The 23,893-nt window shown below is 42.8% G+C and overlaps 1 protein-coding gene across 2 annotated transcripts in view; it reads right to left on the bottom strand.

Annotated features, from left to right (window-relative positions):
* The window catches only part of LOC111973078 (acyl-CoA:lysophosphatidylglycerol acyltransferase 1-like), an 85,720-nt gene that overhangs the window by 29,521 nt on the left and 32,306 nt on the right, over nucleotides 1-23,893 (bottom strand). For both annotated transcript variants that reach the window (XM_024000266.2, XM_024000264.2), the window contains exons 3-5: nucleotides 13,577-13,695; nucleotides 6,684-6,779; nucleotides 432-717 (exon numbers count right to left, since the gene is read on the bottom strand). In XM_024000266.2, coding sequence (XP_023856034.1) covers nucleotides 432-717; nucleotides 6,684-6,779; nucleotides 13,577-13,695 — 501 coding nt within the window. The remainder of the gene's footprint in view (nucleotides 1-431; nucleotides 718-6,683; nucleotides 6,780-13,576; nucleotides 13,696-23,893) is intronic.

Below are 23,893 nucleotides of genomic sequence, written 5' to 3' on the forward strand. Positions count from 1 at the left end.
GACCGACTTCAATTTGAATTGACCCCAACCCTCATTTAAACAAAGGAGACCTTTGCTTGGTGAGCCCTGGAGGATGACCTGGTCCTAGATTACTATAATAGGTGAACAGATACAGGTACAGACAGAAGTGACTGGCTGCAGTGGAGTGTAGCCACAGGATTAGAGGGGAGGAGGTGAAGACAGGTTGCAGGTTTGTCACAGCCCTCTAAGACCTCAGGTGATGACCAGAGATTTCGAGGCAGAGTAAGGTGAAACGGAAGAACGTGGGTGTGAGTGTGTGTATGATCTGCATGTGTTGGGGACTTTTGTCTCGACAGAGTGTTTGTGTATGTGTGTGAGAGAGAGAAGTTAATCACAAAAGAGAGTTTAGGTGTATACAGAATGTGGGTGTGTATATGTGCACGTGGTGTGTGTGTGTGTTCGTCACCCACCTGACTGGCTAGGGTGCACTGTGCTGGCCTCTGTCCCCAGGCAGCCGTTCTCCTGCTGCGGCCCAAGGGTCTTCAGGATCACCTGAGTGGCACCCAGCCGTGGCAGCGTCACATGCGTCAGGTGAGGAAGCGAGTTCTTCTTGGCGAATGCCTGGCTGGTTTCCCGCCGCTTGCGCAAGAAGCCGCCTTCTGGGAAGAGCACGATCCACTTTCTGTCACGGCTGTGATAGTACCGGTCTAGGTGATCCTTTAGGTAGATCAGCTGCTTGTCCCGGTACGCTTTACCCTGCAGGTTAAACAGGGAAACACAGAACCGGGGTGGCATGAGGACGCTATCAGGGCTGTTTAGATGTAATGGCTTTGCACACAAAAGATATTGCAAAAGCTTACTTTACCTTTTGTTTCATTCTTTATTACTGAATTAGGGTGGCGTTCACAGAGGGAAAACATGTAAAAGCGTATAACAAGGAAAAATAAAAATCAGTGTTTCTTATTGGCCAAGTCCAGATAGTCACTCCCTCCCTGTTTTAGTCTGTTTTCTTCCGTTTGGTGCCTAATTAACACTACCCAGTTTAGCTTTAGCATAGAGAGGATACAATAAAGAATTGGTGTGACACTCAGCCAAGCTCCACTGAAATGAATAGACAGTGAAGTTCATATTAGCTATGGTAACACTAGCAGTAATAGCATTAGCAGTAAGAGCATTGCGAGAATTGACAGAGAGGGTTTTTGGATTGATTTCCAATTAGGCCAGGTTCAGAAGCACTTTAAAAGGCATCAACACACTGAGGCTGGATTGATGTGCCAGTATTGGGTTTCTGAATTTGTGTGATTAGCACATGTGGTATGTTAAACAATACATCACACAAGTATTGGGACAGTAACACGTGTTGTTGTTTTGGCTCTGTACTCCAGCACTTTTGGATTTGAAATGACACAATGACTAAGGTTAAAGGGCAGACTGTCAGCTTAAATTTGAGGGTATTTTCATTCATATCGGGTGAACCGCTTAGAAATTACAGCACTTTTTGTACATGGTCTCCTGTACATAGGGGACCAAATGTAGAGACAAATTCACTTATATGTGTATTAAAGTAGCAAAAAGTTTAGTATTTTGTCCCATTTTGCAAGCACGCAAAGATTACATCATGATTACGGATAGTCTTAAATAAATCGTGAATAACGATGAGTGAGAAAGTTAGACGCACAAATAGCATACCCCAAAGACAGGGGAGGTTAGAAGGTTTTGGGGGAGGAGTATTATATTTATGCCTCAACTTTCTCCCGTATCATTATCACCATCACAATTAACTCAGTATTATCCGTAACCATGGTAGCATCCACATGAATGTGTTTAGAAACATTCTATTCTTATTTACAATAAAAGCGACTCCAAAATGACACAATACATTATTTACCATTCATTTCTATTGGGCACAAAATAAGCTGAAACGCAACCGAAATAAACAGCAAATGCATCCAACAAATTTGTAGACTCACAAGCTTGTTGTAGTCATTGCGTGCTAGGAATATGGGACCAAATACTTAACTTAATACACACAAGTGAATTTGTCACAATACTTTTCGTCCCCTAAAATAGGGACCGGCAGGAGGCCTAGTGGTTAGAGCGTTGGGCCAGTAACCGAAAGGTTGCTGGATTGAATCCCCGAGCTGACAAAGTTGTTCTGCCTCTGAACAAGGCAGTTAACCCACTGTTCCCCGGTAGACCGTCATTGTAAATAAGAATTTGTTCTTAACTGAGAGGTTCAATTAAATTAAATAAATAGGGGGACTGTGCTGTAATTTCTATACGGTTCACCCGATATGGATGAAAATACTTTAACCTTGTAAAATATGTATAACTTCAAATCCAAAAGTGCTGGAGTATAGTTCCAAAACATAAAAATAAATTTGCACTGTCCCAATACTTTGAGCTCATTGTAGCCTACAGTACGTTGTTATTTGTAGCATGTGTCGGTATGTCTCAATTTAAACGTCTAAACTAATTCCACTACCATAAAAAAAAATACTTTTGGACAGCTGAAGTATGCAGAAAATGTTTCTTGAGGACATTTACCTTTTTCCCAGTTTGTGTTGGCATGTGCCATCTTGTTTGTATGAGTCCAGTCTAAGTAAAGAGCATTGTACTTGACACACTGCGCAGTAACAAATCATTCTAATTCACTGGCTATCATGTTGTGTGATATGTTATTTACATTTTATCATTCATGCGAGTGCCATGTCGAGTAAATAGCATAGTACTTGCAGTATAATTAAGCATTAAGGCCCGAGGGGGTGTTATATGGCAAATATACCACGGCTATACACCACGGCCATACACCACAACCCCCCCGAAGTTCCTTACTGCAATTATAAACTGGTTAGAAACAGAATTAGATCATTAAAAACAAATGTTTTGTCATATCAGTGGTATTCGGTCTGATATAACACAGCGTTCAGTCAATCAGCATTCAGTGTCTGGCTATTATGTTGTGTATGTTATAAAAATGTGTGTATGTCAGCATGTGTCTGTCTTCATGCTTGTGTGAGTGCGATGCTGCCAGTCCAGTCAGTACAGCCTAATTAGAAAGCATGGTGCTAACAATGCAGATGTTCAGTGTGTGAGGGCGTGAGGTATTTGGGGAGGGAGGATGTGAGGAATGCGAGCCGTTGCCGAGTCACTTCATCTCTGCCTACAGTACCAGTCAAAAGTTTGGACACACCTACTCATTCAAAGGTTTTTATTTTTTTAAACTATTTTCTACATTGTAGAATAATAGTGAAGACATCAAAACTATAAAATAACAAATGGAGTCATGTAGTAACCAAAAAAAGTGTTAAACCAATCTAAATATATATTTCAGATTCTTCAAAGTAGCCACCCTTTGCCTTGATGACAGTTTTGCACTCTCTTGGCATTCTCTGAACCAGCTTCATGAGGTAGTCACTTGAAATGCATTTCAATTAACAGGTGTGCTTTGTTAAAAGTTAATTTGTGGAATTTCTTTCCTTCTTAATGCGTTTTTGCCAATCAGTTGTGTTGTGACAAGGTAGGGTTGGTATACAGAATATAGCCCTATTTGGTAAAATACCAAGTCCATATTATGGCAAGAACAGCTCAAATAAGCAAAGAGAAACAGCCATCATTACTTTAAGACATGAAGGTCATTCTGAAAAATGTCAAGTAATTTCTTCAAGTGCAGTCGCAAAAACCATCAAGCACTGATGAAGAAACTGGCTCTCATGAGGACCGCCACAGGAAAGGAAGACCCAGAGTTACCTCTGCTACAGAGTTAGAGTCAACAGCCTCAGAAATCGGCAATTAACTGCACCTCAGATTGCAGCCCAAATAAATGCTTCACAGAGTTCAAGTAACATCTAAACATCAACTATTCAGAGGAGACTGCGTGAATCAGGCCTTCATGGTCGAATTGCTGCAAAGAAACCCCTACTAAAGGACACCAATAAGAAGAAGAGACTTGCAGAGTAGGTGAACAGATGATCTCCACAAGTGTGGTTCCCACCGCGAAGCATGGAAGAGGTGGTGTGATKGTGTGGGGTGCTTTGCTGCTGACACTGTCAGGGATTTATTTAGAATTCAAGGCACACTTAACCAGCATGGCTAACACAGCATTCTGCAGTGATACGCCAGAGTGATGGAGTGCTGCATCAGATGACCTGGCCTCCACAATCACCAAACCTCTACCCAATTGAGATGGTTTGGGATGAGTTGGAGCACATAGTGAAGGAAAWGCAGCCAACAAGTGCTCAGCACATGTGGGAACTCCTTCAAGACTGTTGGAAAAGCATTCCAGGTGACTACCTCATGAATCTGGTTGAATGCTAAGAGTGTGCAAAGCCGTCATCAAGGCAAAGTGTGGCTACCTTGAAGAAACTAAAATATATTTGGATATGTTTAACACTTCTTTGGTTACTACATGATTTCATGTGTTATTTCATAGTTTTGATGTCTTCACTACTATTCTGCAATCTAGAAAATAGTTAAAAAAAACAAAAAAAAAACATGAATGAGTAGGTGTGTCCAAACTTTTGACTGGTACATATCTACCTCACTGGTACCCCATGTATATAGCCAAGTTATTGTTCCTCATTGTGTATTTATTCCTAGTGTTATTATTTTTCTACTTATTCCTTGTGTTATATTTATATATATAATCTCTGCATCATTGGGGAAATAAGCATTTTACTGTTAGTCTACACCGGTTGTTTTCAAAGCATGTGAGAAATACAATTTGATTTGAATAGAACTGCTGGGCCAGCAAGCAACTGAATCAGCTGCCAGTCACCTGTCTGTCTGACTATTGTCGTGGAAAATTGCTAGATTATATTATAATGCTTATATTACATTATAATGGTTGTTTTATTCGACAGAATAGAGCAATCTGTTAACTATTGTGTGTGTGTGTTCCACTGAGGATGGGCCTCTATGAGATATCACTGACAGAGAAGATTTACGATGTTTTTGGGTGATAAAACCTAAAGAGCATTCCAGAGAACATGAGCTAATGGTTCTGTTCTATACCGTACCAGGGAGAGGCGGTTCCCTTTTGGAGTAGGAGGGCCAGACACTGGTCTTTACAAGGAAAACTGTTGACACAGCAGTAACTGTCTGCTATGTTTTATAGATATCTTTCATACAAATCTTAACCTTTGTGAACTGTTCCTAAGATCTGTGCTTCGTCATGTAGGTTGAGAGGGGTGTATCTTGGCTATAAAACATCTTTGTACTTTTCAATGGTTCATTAGAGATAGCGCATCATTGAATGTCAAATTRCTATTGCAAAGCTCTTATTATTAAAGATGTAGTTTAAGTATAACTCTGACTGGTGTGTAGTTTGTAACTCATTTGGTAAAGCAGAAATATGCCACCACACTATCCACGCATGTCTACATTAGCATATCTGTCTGTCCCCGCCTATCCCTGTCTGTCTGTCGACATACGTATATACAGTCAAATATATATATATATATATATATATCAGTATGTACACGCCCTCTGCCTGTTTGCCTCTTTGCCTGGGTCTTCCTGCATGCCTGGCCCGTCCGTCTGCCTGCCTGCCTCTGTCTGTCACCCAGGCAGCACATTGATCTCTGTTCTATTCTCTTCCAGCTGCTCCCACACTGCAGGCAGGGTCACTTCAGGCCAGCGGCTGGACTACTGTACCATAACACTGCTCTACTGTGCTGTCCACTGGGCCTGCCTGGCTGTGTCCCTGTTAGAGGAGGCTGTAGCCACTTCCTGCCTGCTGCTGAGTTGATATACTGTTCAGCTGGAGTGCATGTTAACCATGGGTGGAGCCAGGCCCACCCACTGGGGACCCAAGGCCCAGCCAATCAAAATGAGTTTCCCACAAAGGGGCTTAAATACAGACAGAAATACTCCTCAGTTTCATCAGCTATCCGGGTGGCTCGTCTCAGACGATACCGCAGGTGTAGAAGTCGGATATGGAGGTCCTGGGATGGCATGGTCTGCGGTTGTGAGACCAGTTGGATGTACTGCCAAATTCTCTAAAACGACGTTGGAGGCGGCTTATGGTAGAGAAATTAACAAAATGATCTGGCAACAGCTCTGGTGGACATTCCTGCAGTCAGCATGCCAATTGCATGCTCACTCAAAGCTTGAGACATCTCTGGCATTGTGTTGTGTGACAAAACTGCACATTTTAGAGTGACCTTTTATTGTTCCCAGCATGAAGTGCACCTGTGTAATGGTCATACTGTTTAATCAGCTTCTTGATATACCACACCTGTCAGGTTGAAGGATTATCTTGGCAAAGGAGAAATGCTCACTAACAGGGATGTAAACAATTGTGCACAAATTTGGACAGAAATAAGCTTTTTGTGCGTGTAGAACATTTCTGAGATCGTATTTCAGCTCATGAAACATGGGACCAAGACTTTACATGTTGCGTTTATATTTTTGTTCAGCATTTATTTTAAGTTATTTTATGATGTCATTGAACAGATCGAGACGATGACAGTGTGTCAAAGTGCAGTCGGCCAAATTCAAACCTATACCAACACTATGTGTGCCAGAGGCCGCGGCATGACCACTAAACCAGTCAGACCACATAAAAATATCCTATCACAAAAACAGTTGTGATATGATAGTTGTCAGCCGTCAGCCGAGTAAAAGCCTCCTAGATAGAGGTCTCTGAGAGTATGTCTGTCTGTCTCACGAGTAAAAGCCTCCTAGATAGAGGTCTCTGAGAGTATGTCTGTCTGTCTCACCTGTCTGATGAAGAAGTCCCCGTGGATGAGAGACACCAGGCCAAAGTTGGTGTACTTGAACACGTGGTCCATCAACCACATCATCTTCCGCACCACCTAAAGAAGAGAACATTACAGACTGGTCATACACACACAATATATAGGTAGGCACACACGTACACTGAGACTATGAAGTCATAGTTCTGCAGTCTGCACACACGCTCAGTCTACTGTAATGTAGCCATCATGGTCTGCACACACAAAGTCTATATAGCCATAGGTATGCAGACAGGCACACAGACAATTTACGTAACTCTAAGTCCCACTGAGAAGCTTTGGCCCCTTTCGGCATTTTCGCCACTTCCTTCTTTTGGCACGAAGAGCATAACTAGGCTGAGAATGCAGTTGATGAGGTGGATCATGTCATCATGTTTGTGCACCACAGCTCAACTAGCCCCCGCTCACCACCTCCTCCTGGCAGCCCCAGTAGAAAACCCCCTCCAAACCAAGGGCTCATGGCAGAGGGCTGCGTGTGGGGTTGGCAGTCCTCCTCCACCAAGGAATGTACTGTCCTGGAGGGAGGGACAGGACAGGAGCACCAGCCCCTTCCCCAGTGGCTCTACCTACCATAGAGGGGGTGATGGGTAGGGCAGTTGTGTGAAGTTATACAGTATGACTGTCGCTTAGCCTGCAGAAACCACAGCCATTTCTAGGCTGCTCTATCACCCGGTTTTCCTTATCTTCAGTTTTCTTTTAGCCTAGGTCACAAACTGTAGCCAACTCTTCTCTTAGTGTCATGTTTGGCATAGCAATGAACAAAACACAGAGAGGAGTTGGCTAAAAAACACAAACTGGACCACTTGGATGGAAGGTCATAGAAACAAAGGGGGGAAACGACTCAATCATTCACTGTAGATATAGCAGCCTATCGACTGACAAACCTCGCAGACAAGGAGATGAACAGGTAAAAACATTTGTCTTTTATACCATTCCATCCAAACGTCCCTGTCAATATTAATTCACTGCTAGTCAAAACAGCAGGAGTCATCCTCCCTGTGTAAGCCAGGTCAAAGCCACAACCATCCTGGTCACAGTTCCACCCCTGAAGCATGGAGACAGACAGTATGGTAGCAGCCAGGCAGCAGTGCTGCCAGATAAATAGTAATTGGATTAAGTAAACCTATCGATTGGTCTTTTGTAGCTGAGCCAAGGCCGTGACGATGTTTGGTCCTGATTGTGTTCAGTGTAGTGTGCGTCCCAAATGGCACTCTATTCCCTTTACAGTGCATTACTTTTAAAGAGGGCCCATAGGGCTCTGGTCAAAAGTAGTGCTCTATATAGGGAATAGGGTGCCATTTGGGACACACCCAGTGAGTTTGGAACGCAGACACTGGCTGAGGGAGTAGGACCTCACATCCCATTACAAGACAGGCCAATCATTTCAGGTTAAACGGGAGGCTGAGTATCCGATACCTGCTGGCTAGCCAGAGTACAGTATTAGCCAGCAGTGCTCTGAGTAGGGCTGTCACAATCAAAGTGTGGATGTGTGTATGAGTGAATGTGTGGATGGCTGTGTGAGTGAATGGGCGGATGGCTATATATGTGTGTGTGTGTGATGGATACTGAAAGCTTGTTTCCTAAAGTAAAGGGTTTTATGAATGGTGTCGACACAAAATATGCCTTCGGCAGTTATATTGGACTGGAAAGAATGTAAAGTACTGCATGTGGGTCGTGAATGCTGTTTGACTAACAATACATTACTTTTTCAACACTCGATTTGCAAAACTCTTGAACACATAAAACACCTTCAATTAGTAAAATGTGACATTCTCAAGACAAAACACTGGATTTTAACATCAGGCTGAGGCGTTTAGTCATTGTCTCGGTCCTTTTATCCGATCTATCGTTTACTTTGACCCAGTAGAACTGTCATTTTGGGCAAATATGAAAGAGGAAAATTACGATATCTTATCTTTGGCAAACCTATTTGAAAATTAAATCTCCAAAATATCGCTATTTTTAAAACAAGCCATAGAAAGTTAGATGCAATTTTAGTTTAATCCACCAGAAAAGAGAACAATCTAACAAATATTACGTTTAAACTCAAATATAATATAAATATTTTTTTATTTAAAAAAGGTATAACCTTCTCCGCTATGCAATCGGGTTTCCGAGCTGATCATGGGTGCACCTCAGCCACGCTCAAGGTCCTAAACGATATCATAAATAGCATTGATAAAAGACAATACTGTGCAGCGGTATTCATCGACCTGGCCAAGGCTATCGACTCTATCAATCACCACATTCTCATCGGCAGGCTCAACAGCCTTGGTTTCTCAAATGACTGCCTCGCCTGGTTCACCCAACTACTTCTCAGACAGAGTTCAGTGTGTCAAATCGGAGGGCCTGTTGTCCGGACCTCTGGCAGTCTATGGGAGTGCCACAGGGTTCAATTCTCGGGCGACTCTTTTCTCTGTATACATTAATGGTGTCGCTCTTGCTGCTGGTGATTCTCTGATCCACTTCTAAGCAGACGACACCATTCTGTATACTTCTGGCCCTTCTTTGGACACTGTAACAAACCTCCAGACGAGATTCAATGCCATACAACACTCCTTCCGTGGCCTCCAACTGCTCTTAAATGCAAGTAAAACTAAATGTACGCTCTTCAACCGATCGCTGCCCGCACCTGCCCGCCCGTCCAGCATCACTACTCTGGACGGTTCTGACTTAGAATATGTGGACAACTACAAATACCTAGGTGTCTGGTTAGCCTGTAAAATCGCCTTCCAGACTCACATTAATAAGCATCTCCAATCCAAAATTAAATCTAGAATCAGTTTCCTATTTCGCAACAAAGCATCCTTCACTCATGCTGCCAAACATACCCTCGTAAAACTGACTATCCTACCGATTCTTGACTTCGGCGATGTCATTTACAAAATAGCCCCCAACACTCTACGCAGCAAATTGGATGCAGTCTATCACAGTGCCATCCATTTTGTCACCAAAGCCCCATATACTACCCACCACTGCGACCTGTATGCTCTCGTTGGCTGGCCCTCGCTACATATTCGTCACCAAACCCACTGGCTCCAGGTCATCTATAAGTCTTTGCTAGGTAAAGCCTCGCCTTAGCTCACTGGTCACCATAGAGGTTTGCTAAATGACTTAAATGTAAATGTAAATAGCAGCACCCACCCGTAGCACGCGCTCCAGCAGGTATATTTCACGGGTCACCCCCAAAGCCAACTCCGCCTTTCCTTCCAGTTCTCTGCCGCCAATGACTAGAACTAACTGCAAAAATCACTGAAGCTGGAGACGCATATCTCCCTCACTTTAAGCATCAGCTGTCACAGAGCAGCTTACAGATCATTGCACTTGTACATAGCTCATCTGTAATTAGCCCACCCAACTACCTCATCCCCATATTTATTTTGCTCCTTTGCACTCCAGTATCTCTACTTGTACATCTATCACTCGTGTTTAATTGCTACATTGTCATTATTTCACCACTATGGCCTATTTATTGCCTTACCTCCCTAATCTTACTTCATTTGCACACACTGTATATAGACTTTTCTATTGTGTTATTGACTGTACGTTTGTTTACTCCATGTGTAACTCTGTCGTTTGTGTCGCACTGCTTTGCTTCATCTTGGCCAGGTCGCAGTTGTAAATGAGAACTTGTTCTCAACTGGCCTACCTGGTTAAATAAACGTACACATCTTTAAAAAAAAATACATTTTCCATTATTACTTTCTAACCCTACCCACCCTTCCCCTAATTAGAGTAAACTAGTAAACAGCCACGCTTAGGGCTTCTACTTCCACCTTATACATACTATATACATTTAACGTGCACAGTCAATTTCACCAAAGTTCTGAACCTATATACTCTTTACGGACACAGTATGTTTTACATTAGTTATCTTTTTGTTATTAGTTGGTATTATTCCCAACCTTCAGCTCCATTCAACCCCTCCCATCTCTTAACACCATCCATATTGGATTTCTATTTGCCATATATTTTTCAACTGTTCTGTGATGTTTCACAAAAGTTCTAAACCTTTATATTCTCATAATTTCTACAGATTGTAAATAAAAAATAATTATTTTTGCTAAAAGTATTATAATATTATTGATTGTTTGACTATGACTTTTCAGATCACCCAGTAGAGCCATCTGCAGAGTTAGCTCCAGGTAAATGTTGCAATTCTTCAGCCATTCCTGGACCTGACCAAAAACAAGCTACATATGGACAGAACCAAAACAAATGATCTAATGATTCTGTCTCTTCGCAGCAAAATCTACAGAGCTGGAATGGTTGTATCCCACATACATATATATATACAGTGGGGCAAAAAAGTATTTAGTCAGCCACCAATTGTGCAAGTTCTCCCACTTAAAAAGATGAGAGAGGCCTGTAATTTTCATCATAGGTACACTTCAACTATGACAGACAAAATGAGAAAAAAAATCCAGAAAATCACATTGTAGGATTTTTAATGAATTTATTTGCAAATTATGGTGGAAAATAAGTATTTTAGTAGAAAATAAAATAAGCAACAACTGTTGGCGCAATTATTAGAAAATGGAAGAAGTTCAAGATGACGGTCAATCACCCTCGGTCTGGGGCTCCATGCAAGATCTTACCTCGTGGGGCATCAATGATCATGAGGAAGGTGAGGGATCAGCCCAGAACTACACGGCAGGACCTGGTCAATGACCTGAAGAGAGCTGGGACCACAGTCTCAAGGAAAACCATTAGTAACACACTACGCCGGCATGCAAGGTCCCCCTGCTCAAGCCAGCACATGTCCAGGCCCGTCTGAAGTTTGCCAATGACCATCTGGATGATCCAGAGGAGGAATGGGAGAAGGTCATGTGGTCTGATGAGACAAAAATAGAGCTATTTGGTCTAAACTCCACTCGCCGTGTTTGGAGGAAGAAGAAGGATGAGTACAACCCCAAGAACACCATCCCAACCGTGAAGCATGGAGGTGGAAACATTATTCTTTGGGGATGCTTTTCTGCAAAAGGGACAGGACGACTGCACCATATTGAAGGGAGGATGGATGGGGCCATGTATCGCGAGATCTTGGCCAGCAACCTCCTTCCCTCAGTAAGAGCATTGAAGATGGGTCGTGGTTGGGTCTTCCAGCATGACAACGACCCGAAACACACAGCCAGGGCAACTAAGGAGTGGTTCCGTAAGAAGCATATCAAGGTCCTGGAGTGGCCTAGCCAGTCTCCAGACCTGAACCCAATAGAAAATCTTTGGAGGGAGCTGAAAGTCCGTATTGCCCAGCGACAGCCTCGAAACCTGAAGGATCTGGAGAACGTCTGTATGGAGGAGTGGGCCAAAATCCCTGCTGCAGTGTGTGCAAACCTGGTCAAGAACTACAGGAAACGTATGATCTCTGTAATTGCAAACAAAGGTTTCTGTACCAAATATGAAGTTCTGCTTTTCTGATGTATCAAATACTTAGGTCATGCAATAAAATGCAAATTAATTACTTAAAAATCATACAATGTGATTTTCTGGGTTTTTGTTTTAGATTCCGTCTCTCACAGTTGAAGTGTAGCTATGATAAAAATTACAGATCTCTACATTCTTTGTAAATAGGAAAACCTGCAAAAATCGGCAGTGTATCAAATACTTGTTCTCCCCACTGTATATACATATATACACACACATACAACATTCTATTGGTTGCAAGAATTTTGTATAATTAAAGTTTTGAATCCAGCGTCGTTTTGCGTAACAGTTCATAAACCATGTGCCACGAAATCGGTACGTCGAAAATCTCTTCCCAACTATTTTGCCATCTATATGGCACAGCTGTCATTTTTTTGGTCCTTAAATGAAACGGGTATACTTTTTTAGTTATCACAATTTTCTTTAACCAACAGTCTTTAAAATGCAGGACCGACAGACAAGTTCTCTACTTTTCCCCCCTTCCAATTTCCTCTTCCTGTTTTGCGGTAATGCTGCAAATAGTTGGTTGCAAATTTGGGAAGAGCAGACATTTCCATTTATTTTTGTTAGCTGCATGTGTGACATAACTCCACCAGTCCTATTTATGATATCATTTACAAAAGCTTATACCTTTTTAAAAAAAWWTATGTTTTTTTTAATTATCTATTAGTATTTGCTGTATTATTTGCAGTTTTTTTCTGGTGGATTAAATTGTTTTAAAAATAGCGACATTTGGGAGATGATTTCCTTTCTAATAAGACAATTACATTGATGGAAGCTCATCTACACCCTAGAAAAAAATCATCCAGATAGTGTGTGGATACTAGATAGTCAGTTGGTCCTGCAKCAACAATGGCTAGCTAGTCATTCCAGAAACATCATTAATCTGATACTCAAAGTCAGTGGCTCAGCATACCTTCATTGAAGAAATAGGATGAAAGAACATAACTGCTTTAATAAACATTCCAAACCACACACAACCATCAGTTCTCCTTGAGCAGGATATTAAACATGTCACAACCAGACCATGAAACTAGAAATCCCCAGACACCCAATCACATTTCAGATCTTAATCAAGTGCCCGAGTGGGTTGAATGAGTTCAATTCATTTCAGTACCAGTCAATTCAACACATTTTGTTTAATTTGTTTAAAGAAATAGGCCTACCTCTTAAATAAAAAATGTTCATCCCTGAATTCACTTGAATTGATTTGTAGTCTAGGACAGGGGTTTTCAAACCTCTCCTCGGTGACCCCCAGCCATGTATTTGAACTATTTTAGAGCTAGAATGCATGATTGAACTTGTCAAATAATTATCAAGCCCTTGATTGGGTAAAATCAGTGAGCTAGTTCAGGGCTACAATAAATTGGAAAAGAGGTTTTAAAACACTGTTCTAGGAGGCTACATTTGCCAACTTTGGAGGAGTCTCTTACCGTGCCCTTGTCCTGCAAGCACATCATGAGGGTGCACACATCCCCTGTGGCTTGGTGGTTGACGATGACCATGGCTTCCTCTTCAGAAAGGGGCCTTACGTCGTCGCCCCATTCCATCACTGGACAAGACAACACAAGTGGAGTTAGTGGACACATCCTATGCCATTTGAGCAGACGCTTTTGTCCAAAGAGACTTMGTCATGCATGCATGCAGTTTTACATATAGGTGGCCCCAGGAATCGAACCCACAATCCTGGCCTTGCTCCCTCAACTGAGCCATTCAAGACCACAGTGATTGTGCACTAATTATCTCAAAATTCCTAGCTAGGCCATCATCATATTAAAATCWATTTTTATTGGTCACATACACCTGCAATAACATCTGCTAAATATGAGTAACGAAATGCTTGTCCCTAGCTCCAACAGTGTAGTAGTATCTAACAATTCACAACAATACACTCAAATCTAAAAGTAAAATGGAATTAAGAAATATATACATATTAGATTGAGCAATGTCAGAGTGGCATTGACTAAAATACAGTGGAATAGAATACAGTATATATATATATATATATATATATATATATACAGTGGGGAGAACAAGTATTTGATACATCAGAAAGCAGAACTTAATATTTGGTACAGAAACGCTTTGTTTGCAATTACAGAGATCATACGTTTCCTGTAGTTTTGACAGGTTTGGCACACACTGCAGGCAGGGATTTTGGCCCACTCCTCCATACAGACCTTCTCCAGATCCTTCAGGTTTCGGGGCTGTCGCTGGCAATACGGACTTTTAGCTCCCTCAAAGATTTTCTATTGGGGTTCAGGTCTGAGGACTGCTAGCCACTCCAGACCTTGAGATGCTTCTTACGGAACCACTTCTTAGTTGCCCTGGCTGTGTCTTTCAGGTCGTTGTCATGCTGGAAGACCCAGCCACGACCCATCTTCAATGCTCTTACTGAGGGAAGGAGGTTGTTGGCCAAGATCTCGTGATACATGGCCATCCATCCTCCCCTAATACGGTGCAGTCATCCTGTCCCTTTGCAGAAAAGCATCCCCAAAAATGATGTTTCCACTCCATACTTCACGGTTGGGATGGTGTTCTTGGGGTTGTACTCATCCTTCTTCTTCCTCCAAACATGGGAGTGGAGTTTAGACCACAAAGCTCTATTTTTGTCTCATCGACCACATGACTTCTCCATTCCTCCTCTGGATAATCCAGATGGTCATTGGCAAACTTCAGACGGGCCTGGACATGCGCTGGCTTGAGCAGGGGGACCTTGCGTGCACTGCAGGATTTTATCCATGACGGCGTAGTGTGTTACTAATGGTTTCTTTGAGACTGTGGTCCCAGCTCTCTTCAGGTATTGACAGGTACTGCCGTGTAGTTCTGGGTGATCCTCACCTTCCTCATGATCATTGATGCCCCACGAGGTGAGATCTTGCATGGAGCCCAGGCCGAGGTGATTGACCGTCATCTGAACTTCTTCCATTTTCTAATAATTGCGCCAACAGTTGTTGCTCACAAGTTGCTTGCCTATTGTCCTGTAGCCATCCGCCTTGTGCAGGTACAATTTTATCCCTGATGTCCTTACACAGCTTCTGGTCTTGGCATTGTGGAGATGTTGGAGTCTGTTTGATTGAGTGTGTGGACAGGTGTCTTTTATACAGGTAACGAGTTCAAACAGGTGCAGTTAATACAGGTAATGAGTTGGAGAACAGGAGGGCTTCTTAAAGAAACTAACAGGTCTGTGGAGCCGGAATTCTTACTGTTGGTAGGTGATCAAATACTTTGTCATGCAATAAAATGCAAATTAATTACTTAAAAATTATACAATGTAATTTTCTGGATTTTTTGTTTTAGATTCCGTCTCTCACAGTTGAAGTGTACCTATGATAAAAATTACAGACCTCTACATGCTTTGTAGTAGGAAAACCTGCAAAATTGGCAGTGTATCAAATACTTGTTTCTCCACTGTATATATATATATATATATATATATATATACTGTATTCCACTGTATTTTAGTCGATGCCACTCCGAGCAATGTCGATCTAATATGTATGTATGTATGTATATCTATAGTTCTATTCTACTGTATTTTAGTCGATGCACTCCGACATTGCTCGATCTAATATGTATGTAGTTATGTATATCTATAGTATTCTATTCTACTGTATTTTAGTCGATGCCACTCGCGACATTGCTCGATCTAATAGTATGTGTATATATTATATATATATTATATGTATGTATGAGATGAATAAAGCAGTATGTAAACTTTATTAACATTATCGCTGAGAGGCGATAATGTTGTGCTCTCTCTCATCAGGAGAGAGAGATATCTCACAACCATAACACGAGACAGGAAAGCAACTGGACCCTAAAAGGACTCTTACATTTGGCATATTCTATACTGGTCTTGAAGAGAAAGTGTCACCTTAAAATAAGCCATTAAGCACATGCCTTAAAAACACCACGCCACTTTGGTTTCAAAATGGACATGGCTAGTCTTTTAGCATCTCAGCTCATTAAAGCAGATCTCATGGGTCTTCGGCTGATTTACATTGGCACCCCTTTTCAATAGATGGCAAACACTCCTTCAGTAACGTGCCGCCGTAGCGCCTATTGACACTAAACATAGGAGTCGCCACAAAGGGAGAAACTAACTTTATGCTAACATGGGGGGGGGGGGGGGGGGGGGGGGGGGGGCGACTATGATAACGGGCCTCCCACATAACAAATGGACGAGCTTTTTTTGTAATTTAACTCACTTTGACGACAGTGCGTATTTAACAGTAGAGCTACCCCGCTGGAGACCTGGAGAGACTGTTGGTGTTTCACTATAGAGCTAAAGCCAGAGTTGGACAAATGAACGGAAGATTGTAAGTGGAATCGCCATGGTTCTGGGAGAGTCTTGCTGACTCATTCCACATTTCCACTGAGGATTTACACAAGTGTTCTACCCAAAAGGCTCAGACTTTGCAGTTTCCATCTCCGCGGGGCGGCACCCATGTCTCACTTGGCCATGGATCCAGCGGACCTCAAAAAGTTCTACAGCTGGGCTGTACTCACCACCCTCTGTAGCACCTTACGGTCGGGTGCCTTGCAGATGCCGTACCAAGCGGTGATGGAGCCACTCAAGATGCTATCAATGGTGCAGCTGTAAAACGTGGTGCAGCTGTAGAACTTGCCGTACCAAGCGGTGATGCAGCCAGTCAAGATGCTCTCAATGGTGCAGCTGTAGAACTGTCAATAGGGCACTACGGGTCCATTTTAGGGTCCAATTGCTTTCCTATCTTGTGTCATGGTTGTGCGTTCTCTCTCGTGAGAGCACAACGTAGAGGGGTTATTGCCCTCTCAGGCACGCTGTGGCTTTGTTTAACAAGGACATTTTGGGGGGGGGATCACGTGTGTGTGTGTTGGGGTGTAAGTAAGTGTGAGTGTGTGTGTGGGTAGAGTCCAGTGTGTGTGCATAGTAAGTGCAGGAGAGTTAGTGCAAAAAACGGTCAATGCAGATAGTCCGGGTAACCATTTGATTAGCTAGTTATCAGTTTTGTTCAGCCATCCAGGACCTCTATACCAGGCAGTCTCAGAGGAAGGCCAAAATAATTGTCAAAGACTCCAGCCACCCAAGCCATAGACTGTCTTCTCTGCTACCGCACAGCAAACAGAACCAGTGCACTAAGTCTGGAACTAACAGGACCCTGAACYGCTTCTACCCCCAAGCCATGACTGCTAAACAAAACTGATAACTAGCTAATCAAATGGCCACCCGGACTATCTGCATTGACCCTTTTTTGCACTAACTATACACTTAAACCCCAACACACACTACATACGCCCACACACACACACAMACACTGCATACTGACGCCACACACCACTGCTACGGTCTTCCTTGCCACGATACCTCGGAGTATCATGATACTGTTATTGTGACAACCCTACTTAACTACCTCAATTACCTAGCACCCCTGCACATCAACTCAGTACTGGAACTCACTCTATATAGTCATGTCATTTTTTACTCGGTATTGTTATTCACTGTGTATTTATTCCTCGTGTCACTATTTCTATTTTATTCTTTAACTCTGCATTGTTGGAAAAGGACCCATGAGTAAGCATTTCACTGTTAGTCTACACCTGTTGTTTACAAAGCATGTGGCAAATAAAAWTTGACTTTGATCTGGTCTGACTTGGAGCAAAGGCTAGAACATTGGTACTTTTCAAATCAAATCAAACTTTATTTGTCACATGCGCCGAATACAAGAGGTGTAGACCATACAGTGAAATGCTTTCTTATAAGCCATTAACCAGCAATGCAGTTCAAGAAAAATAGTTAAGAAAATATTTACCAAATAAACTAAGGTAAAAAATAAAAGTARCACAAAATAACAATAACGAGGGGGTACAGGTACCGAGTCTTTGTGCGGGGATACAGGTTAGTCCGGGTGGCCATTTTATTAATTGTTCAGCAGTCTCATGGCTTGGGGGTAGAAGCTGTTGAGGAGCCTTTTGGTCCTTGACTTGGCGCTCCGGTACTGCTTGCCGTGCGGTAGCAGAGAGAACAGTCTTTGACTTGGGTGACTGGAGTCGTGACAATTTTTTKGTGCATTCCTATTATATAGGTCCTGGATGGCAGGAAGCTTGGCCCCAGTGATGTACTGGGCCGTACGCACTACCCCCTGTAGCGCCTTTCGGTCAGATGCCGATCAGTTGCCATACCAGGTGGTGATACAACCGGTCAGGATGCTCTCGATGGTTCAGCTGTATAACTTTGAGAATCTGGGGACCCATGCCAAAGTTTTTCAGTCTCCTGAGGGGAAAAAGGTTTTGTCATGCCCTCTTCACGACTGTCTTGGTGTGTTTGGACCAGGGGTGGGCAATTCCAGTMCTCGAGGGCCTGGTTTTGCATTTAGAACGTTATTTCCGGTCACAACTTGTAGACTTGTTTACATGCTGCTGTGCGGTTTGTTGCTAACCTTACTTTGCTACCTGCCAACTTTCCATTTTTATTTTTCCCCCTTGCTTGACTTTTTTCATTCACATTTTTTTCACCCCAGCCACTTTATCTGGACGTGTTTCATCAGGACCTCCACCAGCCGAAGCTGAGTAGTAACATTAACATGATGCCTTCTAATTGCAGTCGCTGTACTCATAATATACAGGAGAACGATCGCCTTATGGCGAGGATRGCTGTGCTGCAAGCCCAGCTTCAGACGCAATCGTTAGGCAAGGGTAATTTCAGTGTAGGAAAGGATGAAACAGCGTCTGTGCCACCAGTAAGTACAGATAGTAGTATAAATCCCCTCGCACAGTCCCCGCAGCCGGACAATTTTCTCATGGCTTCTGGCAGGAAATGCTGAAGGAATGCTCAACCGGTGTCGCTCATTCAGCCGACAGAAACTTTCTCCCCATTAAGCAGCGGGTCGGAGTCAGAGGCCGAGCCTTCTCTGGTCTCTACTTCTCCCGTTACAGGGTCTGAGACGCCGAAGCCTCCCACCATTAGCTCTGACAAATTGAAAACCCTAGTCATTGGCGACTCCATTACTTGCAGTATTAGACTTAAAACAAATAATCCAGCGATCATACACTGTTTACCAGGGGGCAGGGCTACCAACGTTAAGGCTAATCTGAAGATGGTGCTGGCTAAAGCGAAAACTGGCGAGTGTAGAGAGTATAGGTATATTGTTATCCACGTCGGCACCAACGATGTTAGGATGAAACAGTCAGAGGTCACCAAGTGCAACATAGCTTCAGCGTGTAAATCAGCTAGAAAGATGTGTCGGCATCGAGTAATTGTCTCCGGCCCCCTCCCAGTTCGGGGGAGTGATGAGCTCTACAGAGTCTCACAACTCAATCGCTGGTTGAAAACTGTTTTCTGCCCCTCCCAAAAGATAGAATTTGTAGATAATTGGCCCTCTTTCTGGGACTCACCCACAAACAGGACCAAGCTGGGCCGTTAAGGAGTGACGGACTCCATCCTAGCTGGAGGGGTGCGCTCATCTTATCTACGAACATAGACGGGGCTCTAACTCCCCTAGCTCCACAATGAGATAGGGTGCAGGCCAGGCAGCAGGCTTTTAGCCAGCTTAGTGGAGTCTGCCACTAGCACAGTCAGTGTAGTCAGCTCAGCTATCCCCATTGAGACCGTATCTGTGCCTCGACCTAGGTTGGGCAAAACTAAACATGGCGGTGTTTGACTTAGCAATCTCACTGGAATAAAGACCTCCTCCATTCCTGCCATTACTGAAAGAGATTGTGATACCTCACATCTCAAAATAGGGCTACTTAATGTTAGATCCCTCACTTCCAATGTACTAATCACTGATCATAATCTTGATATGATTGGCCTGACAAACATGGCTTAAGCCTGACGAATTTACTGTGTTAAATGAGGCCTCWCCTCCTGGTTACACTAGTGACCATATCCCCCGCACATCCCGCAAAGGTGGAGGTGTTGCTAACATTTACGACAGCAAATTAAAAGACTTTCGTTTTTTGAGCTTCTAGTCATGAACTCTATGCAGCCTATTCAATCACTTTTTATAGCTACTGTTTACAGGCCTTCTGGGCCATATACAGCGTTCCTCACTGAGTTCCCTGAATTCCTATCCGACCTTGTAGTCATGGCAGATAATATTCACATTTTTGGTGACTTTAATATTTACATGGAAAAGCCACAGAACCCACTCCAAAAGGCTTTCGGAGCCATCATGCACTCAGTGGGTTTTGTCCAACATGTCTCTGGACCTACTCACTGTCACAGTCATACTCTGGACCTAGTTTTGTCCCATGGAATAAAAGATGTGGAGCTTAATAATTTTCCTCATAATCCTGGACTATCGGACCACCATTTTATTACGTTTGCAATCGCAACTAATAAAGCTGCTCAGACCCCAACCAAGGAACATCTAAAGTCGTGCTATAAATTCTCGGACGACCCAAAGATTCCTAGATTCTCTCCAGACTCCCTCCACCTACCCAAGGACGTCAGAGTACAAAAATCAGTTAACCACCTTGCCAGGCCGCAAGGGTGGCCTGGCAAGGGATTAAATCCATGGCTAGCGCCCCCCATATAGGCAGGGGAAAAACCAGTGCTGACCCTGGGGATATGAGGGCCGAACATGGCTAATGAACTGAATGTTTTCTTCTCAAGATTTGAATCAGACAACTTCGTGTCGGAGGTAAAACAAAATGGAAGCATCATTACAAATGTTTGAGAGAGTTGTTGTTCAACAGTGCTGATGTTCTAAAGTTGTTGAGGGATGTAACACATACAAAAGCCCAGGCCCAGACAAAATAAGTGGGCATGTGTTAAAGCACTGTGCTGAACAACTGGCTGGTGTTTTTACAGACATTTTCCAATCCTCACTCAACCAGCAACACGTTCCAGTATTGTGGAAAAAATCTATAATTATACCAATTCCTAAAGTATCGAATCCCTCTGTGCTGAACGACTATCGCCCTGTCGCTTGACATCCTTAGTTATGAAATGCCTTGAGAAAAATTGTGAAAAGTCATATTCTCAGTGTCACCCAGAAGCTCCTCGACCCATTTCAGTTTGCCTATCAGACCAGCAGAGGAGTTGATGATGCCATTCTTACCCTCCTTAACATGGTCTATAGACATCTAGAAGGTACCAAATCCCATGTCAGGTTCTGTTTGTTGACTTTTCTTCTGCCTTCAACACAATCCAGCCCTACATTCTGGCACAGAGACTCATTCGGGACTTTTCCTTAGATGGAGGGCTGGTTTTGTGGCTTTGGACATCCTGAGCCAACGCTCACAGCGAGTCAAAATAGTCCCCATGTGTCGGATATACGCAACACCAATACAGCTCTCCTCAGGGTGTTTTTCCCCACTTCTGTACATCTTGTACACTAATAGTTGTACTAGTTCCCATACTGACAGACACCTCGTTAAGTTCGCTGATGACACTGCCTTGATCAGCCTGTTTGCATGATGACGAGGAACATCATGCCCGGTCCTAGTGACTTTGTAGAGTGGTGTGAAGAATCACACTTGTCCTCAATACCAACAAGACCAAAGAGATGTGCATAGACTTCAGGAAGCGTACAACACCTACCTCTGCAACATCTATCAGAGGTCAGAACATAAATTGTAGAGGAATATAAATATCTGGTGTCTTTTTGGACAGTAAGCTTCAGTGGATAAATGTACAGACCAGATCTACAAAAAGAGCCAACAGAGACTGTACTTTCTAAAAAAGTTGGTTCTTTTAATATAGACTGTACTATATTGACTCTGTTTTACAAATCCTTTATTGAGAGTATTTAACTTTTTGTATTGTTTGTTGGTTTGGCAATGCCACTGTCAGTCAGAGAAACATGCTGAGAAGATTATTCACCGCAAGCAAGGTACTTGGAGTCAAACAGACAGGCCTGGATGAGATTTTTAAGGTCAGGCCCTCCGTAAGGCTCACAAAATCATTTAGACCCAAGTCACCCCCTGTACCTGGACTTTGAATTACTCCCCTCTGGGCGCAGGTATAGGGCACCCCTCAGCAGGAAAAATAGAACGAGACAATCATTGTTGCCAGGTGTGATATCCCTCTTAAATAGCTCGGGCAAATGTTCCCATTGACCCCGTAAGGCCAGCAGGCTAGTCTTTGTTTTAAATGTTTTAAATGTTTTATTTCTTATTTCTTACTATAATTTTTTTTTATTGGTGCGTGACTGTTATTGAAAGTTGTATTGTCAATCTTGTTTTGTATTTAACGCCACTTTAAATGTGTACATAAACACTGCAACAAAATTCCCCATGGGGACAATAAAGTAAGTAAGAACTGAGGAACTTAATTTAACCTTGCGCAACACCCTAGATGCAGTCGCACCCCTAAAAACATGTGTAATAAGAAACTAGCTCCCTAGGATACAGAAAATACCTGAGCTCTGAAGCAAGCTTCCAGAAAATTGGATTGGAAATGGCGCTACACCAAACTGGAAGTCTCCCGACTAGCTTGGAAAGACAGTACCGTGCAGTATCGAAGAGCCCTCACTGCTGCTCGATCATCCTATTTTTCCAACTTAATAGAGAAAAATAAGAACAATCCAAAATGTATTTTTGATACTGTCGCAAAGCTAACTAAAAAGCAGCATTCCCCAAGAGAGGATGGCTTTCACTTCAGCAGTGATAAATTCATGAACTTCTTTGAGGAAAAGATCATGATCATTAGAAAGCAAATTACGGACTCCTCTTTAAATCTGCGTATTCCTCCAAAGCTCAGCTGTCCTGAGTCTGCACAACTCTGCCAGGACCTAGGATCAAGAGAGACACTTAAGTGTTTCATGTACTATATCTCTTGACACAATGATGAAAATAATCATGGCCTCTAAACCTTCAAGCTGCATACTGGACCCTATTCCAACTAAACTACTGACAAAGCTGCTTCCTGTGCTTGGCCCTCCTATGTTGAACATAATAAACAGCTCTATCCACTGGATGTGTACCAAACTCACTAAAATTGGCAGTAATAAAGCCTCTTGAAAAAGCCAAACCTTGACCCAGAAAATATAAAAAACTATCGGCTTTTAGTTGCTGCACAACTAAAAGCAGTTGTGCAGCAACTCACTGCCTTCCTGAAGACAAACAATGTATACGAAACGCTTCAGTCTGGTTTTAGACCCTATCATAGCACTGAGACTGCACTTGTGAAGAAGGTGGTAAATGACCTTTTAATGGGGTCAGACCAAGGCTCTGCATCTGTCCTCGTGCTCCTAGACCTTAGTGCTGCTTTTGATACCGTCGATGACCACATTCTTTTGGAGAGATTGGAAACCCAAATTGGTCTACACGGAGAAGTTCTGGCCTGGTTTAGATATTATCTGTCGGAAAGATATCAGTTTGTCTCTGTGAATGGTTTGTCCTCTGACAAATCAACTGTAAATTTCGGTGTTCCTGAAGGCTCCGTTTTAAACCACTATTGTTTTCACTATATATTTTACCTCTTGGTGATGTCATTCGGAAACATGTTAACTTTCACTGCTATGCGGATGACACACAGCTGTACATTTCGATGAAACGTGGTGAAGCCCCAAAATTGCACTCCCTGGAAGCCTGTGTTTCAGACATAAGGAAGTGGATGGCGGTAAATGTTCTACTTTTAAAAACTCGGACAAAACAGAGATGCTTGTTCTAGATCCCAAGAAACAAAGAGATCGCCTGTTGAATCTGACAATTAATCTTGATGGTTGTACACTCGTCTCAAATAAAACTGAAGGACCTCGGCGTTACTCTGGACCCTGAACTCTCATTTGACGAACATATCAAGACTGTTTCAAGGACAG

The sequence above is a fragment of the Salvelinus sp. IW2-2015 genome, linkage group LG14, assembly GCF_002910315.2.
Source record: "Salvelinus sp. IW2-2015 linkage group LG14, ASM291031v2, whole genome shotgun sequence".
In the NCBI taxonomy this organism is placed as follows: Eukaryota; Metazoa; Chordata; class Actinopteri; order Salmoniformes; family Salmonidae; genus Salvelinus; species Salvelinus sp. IW2-2015.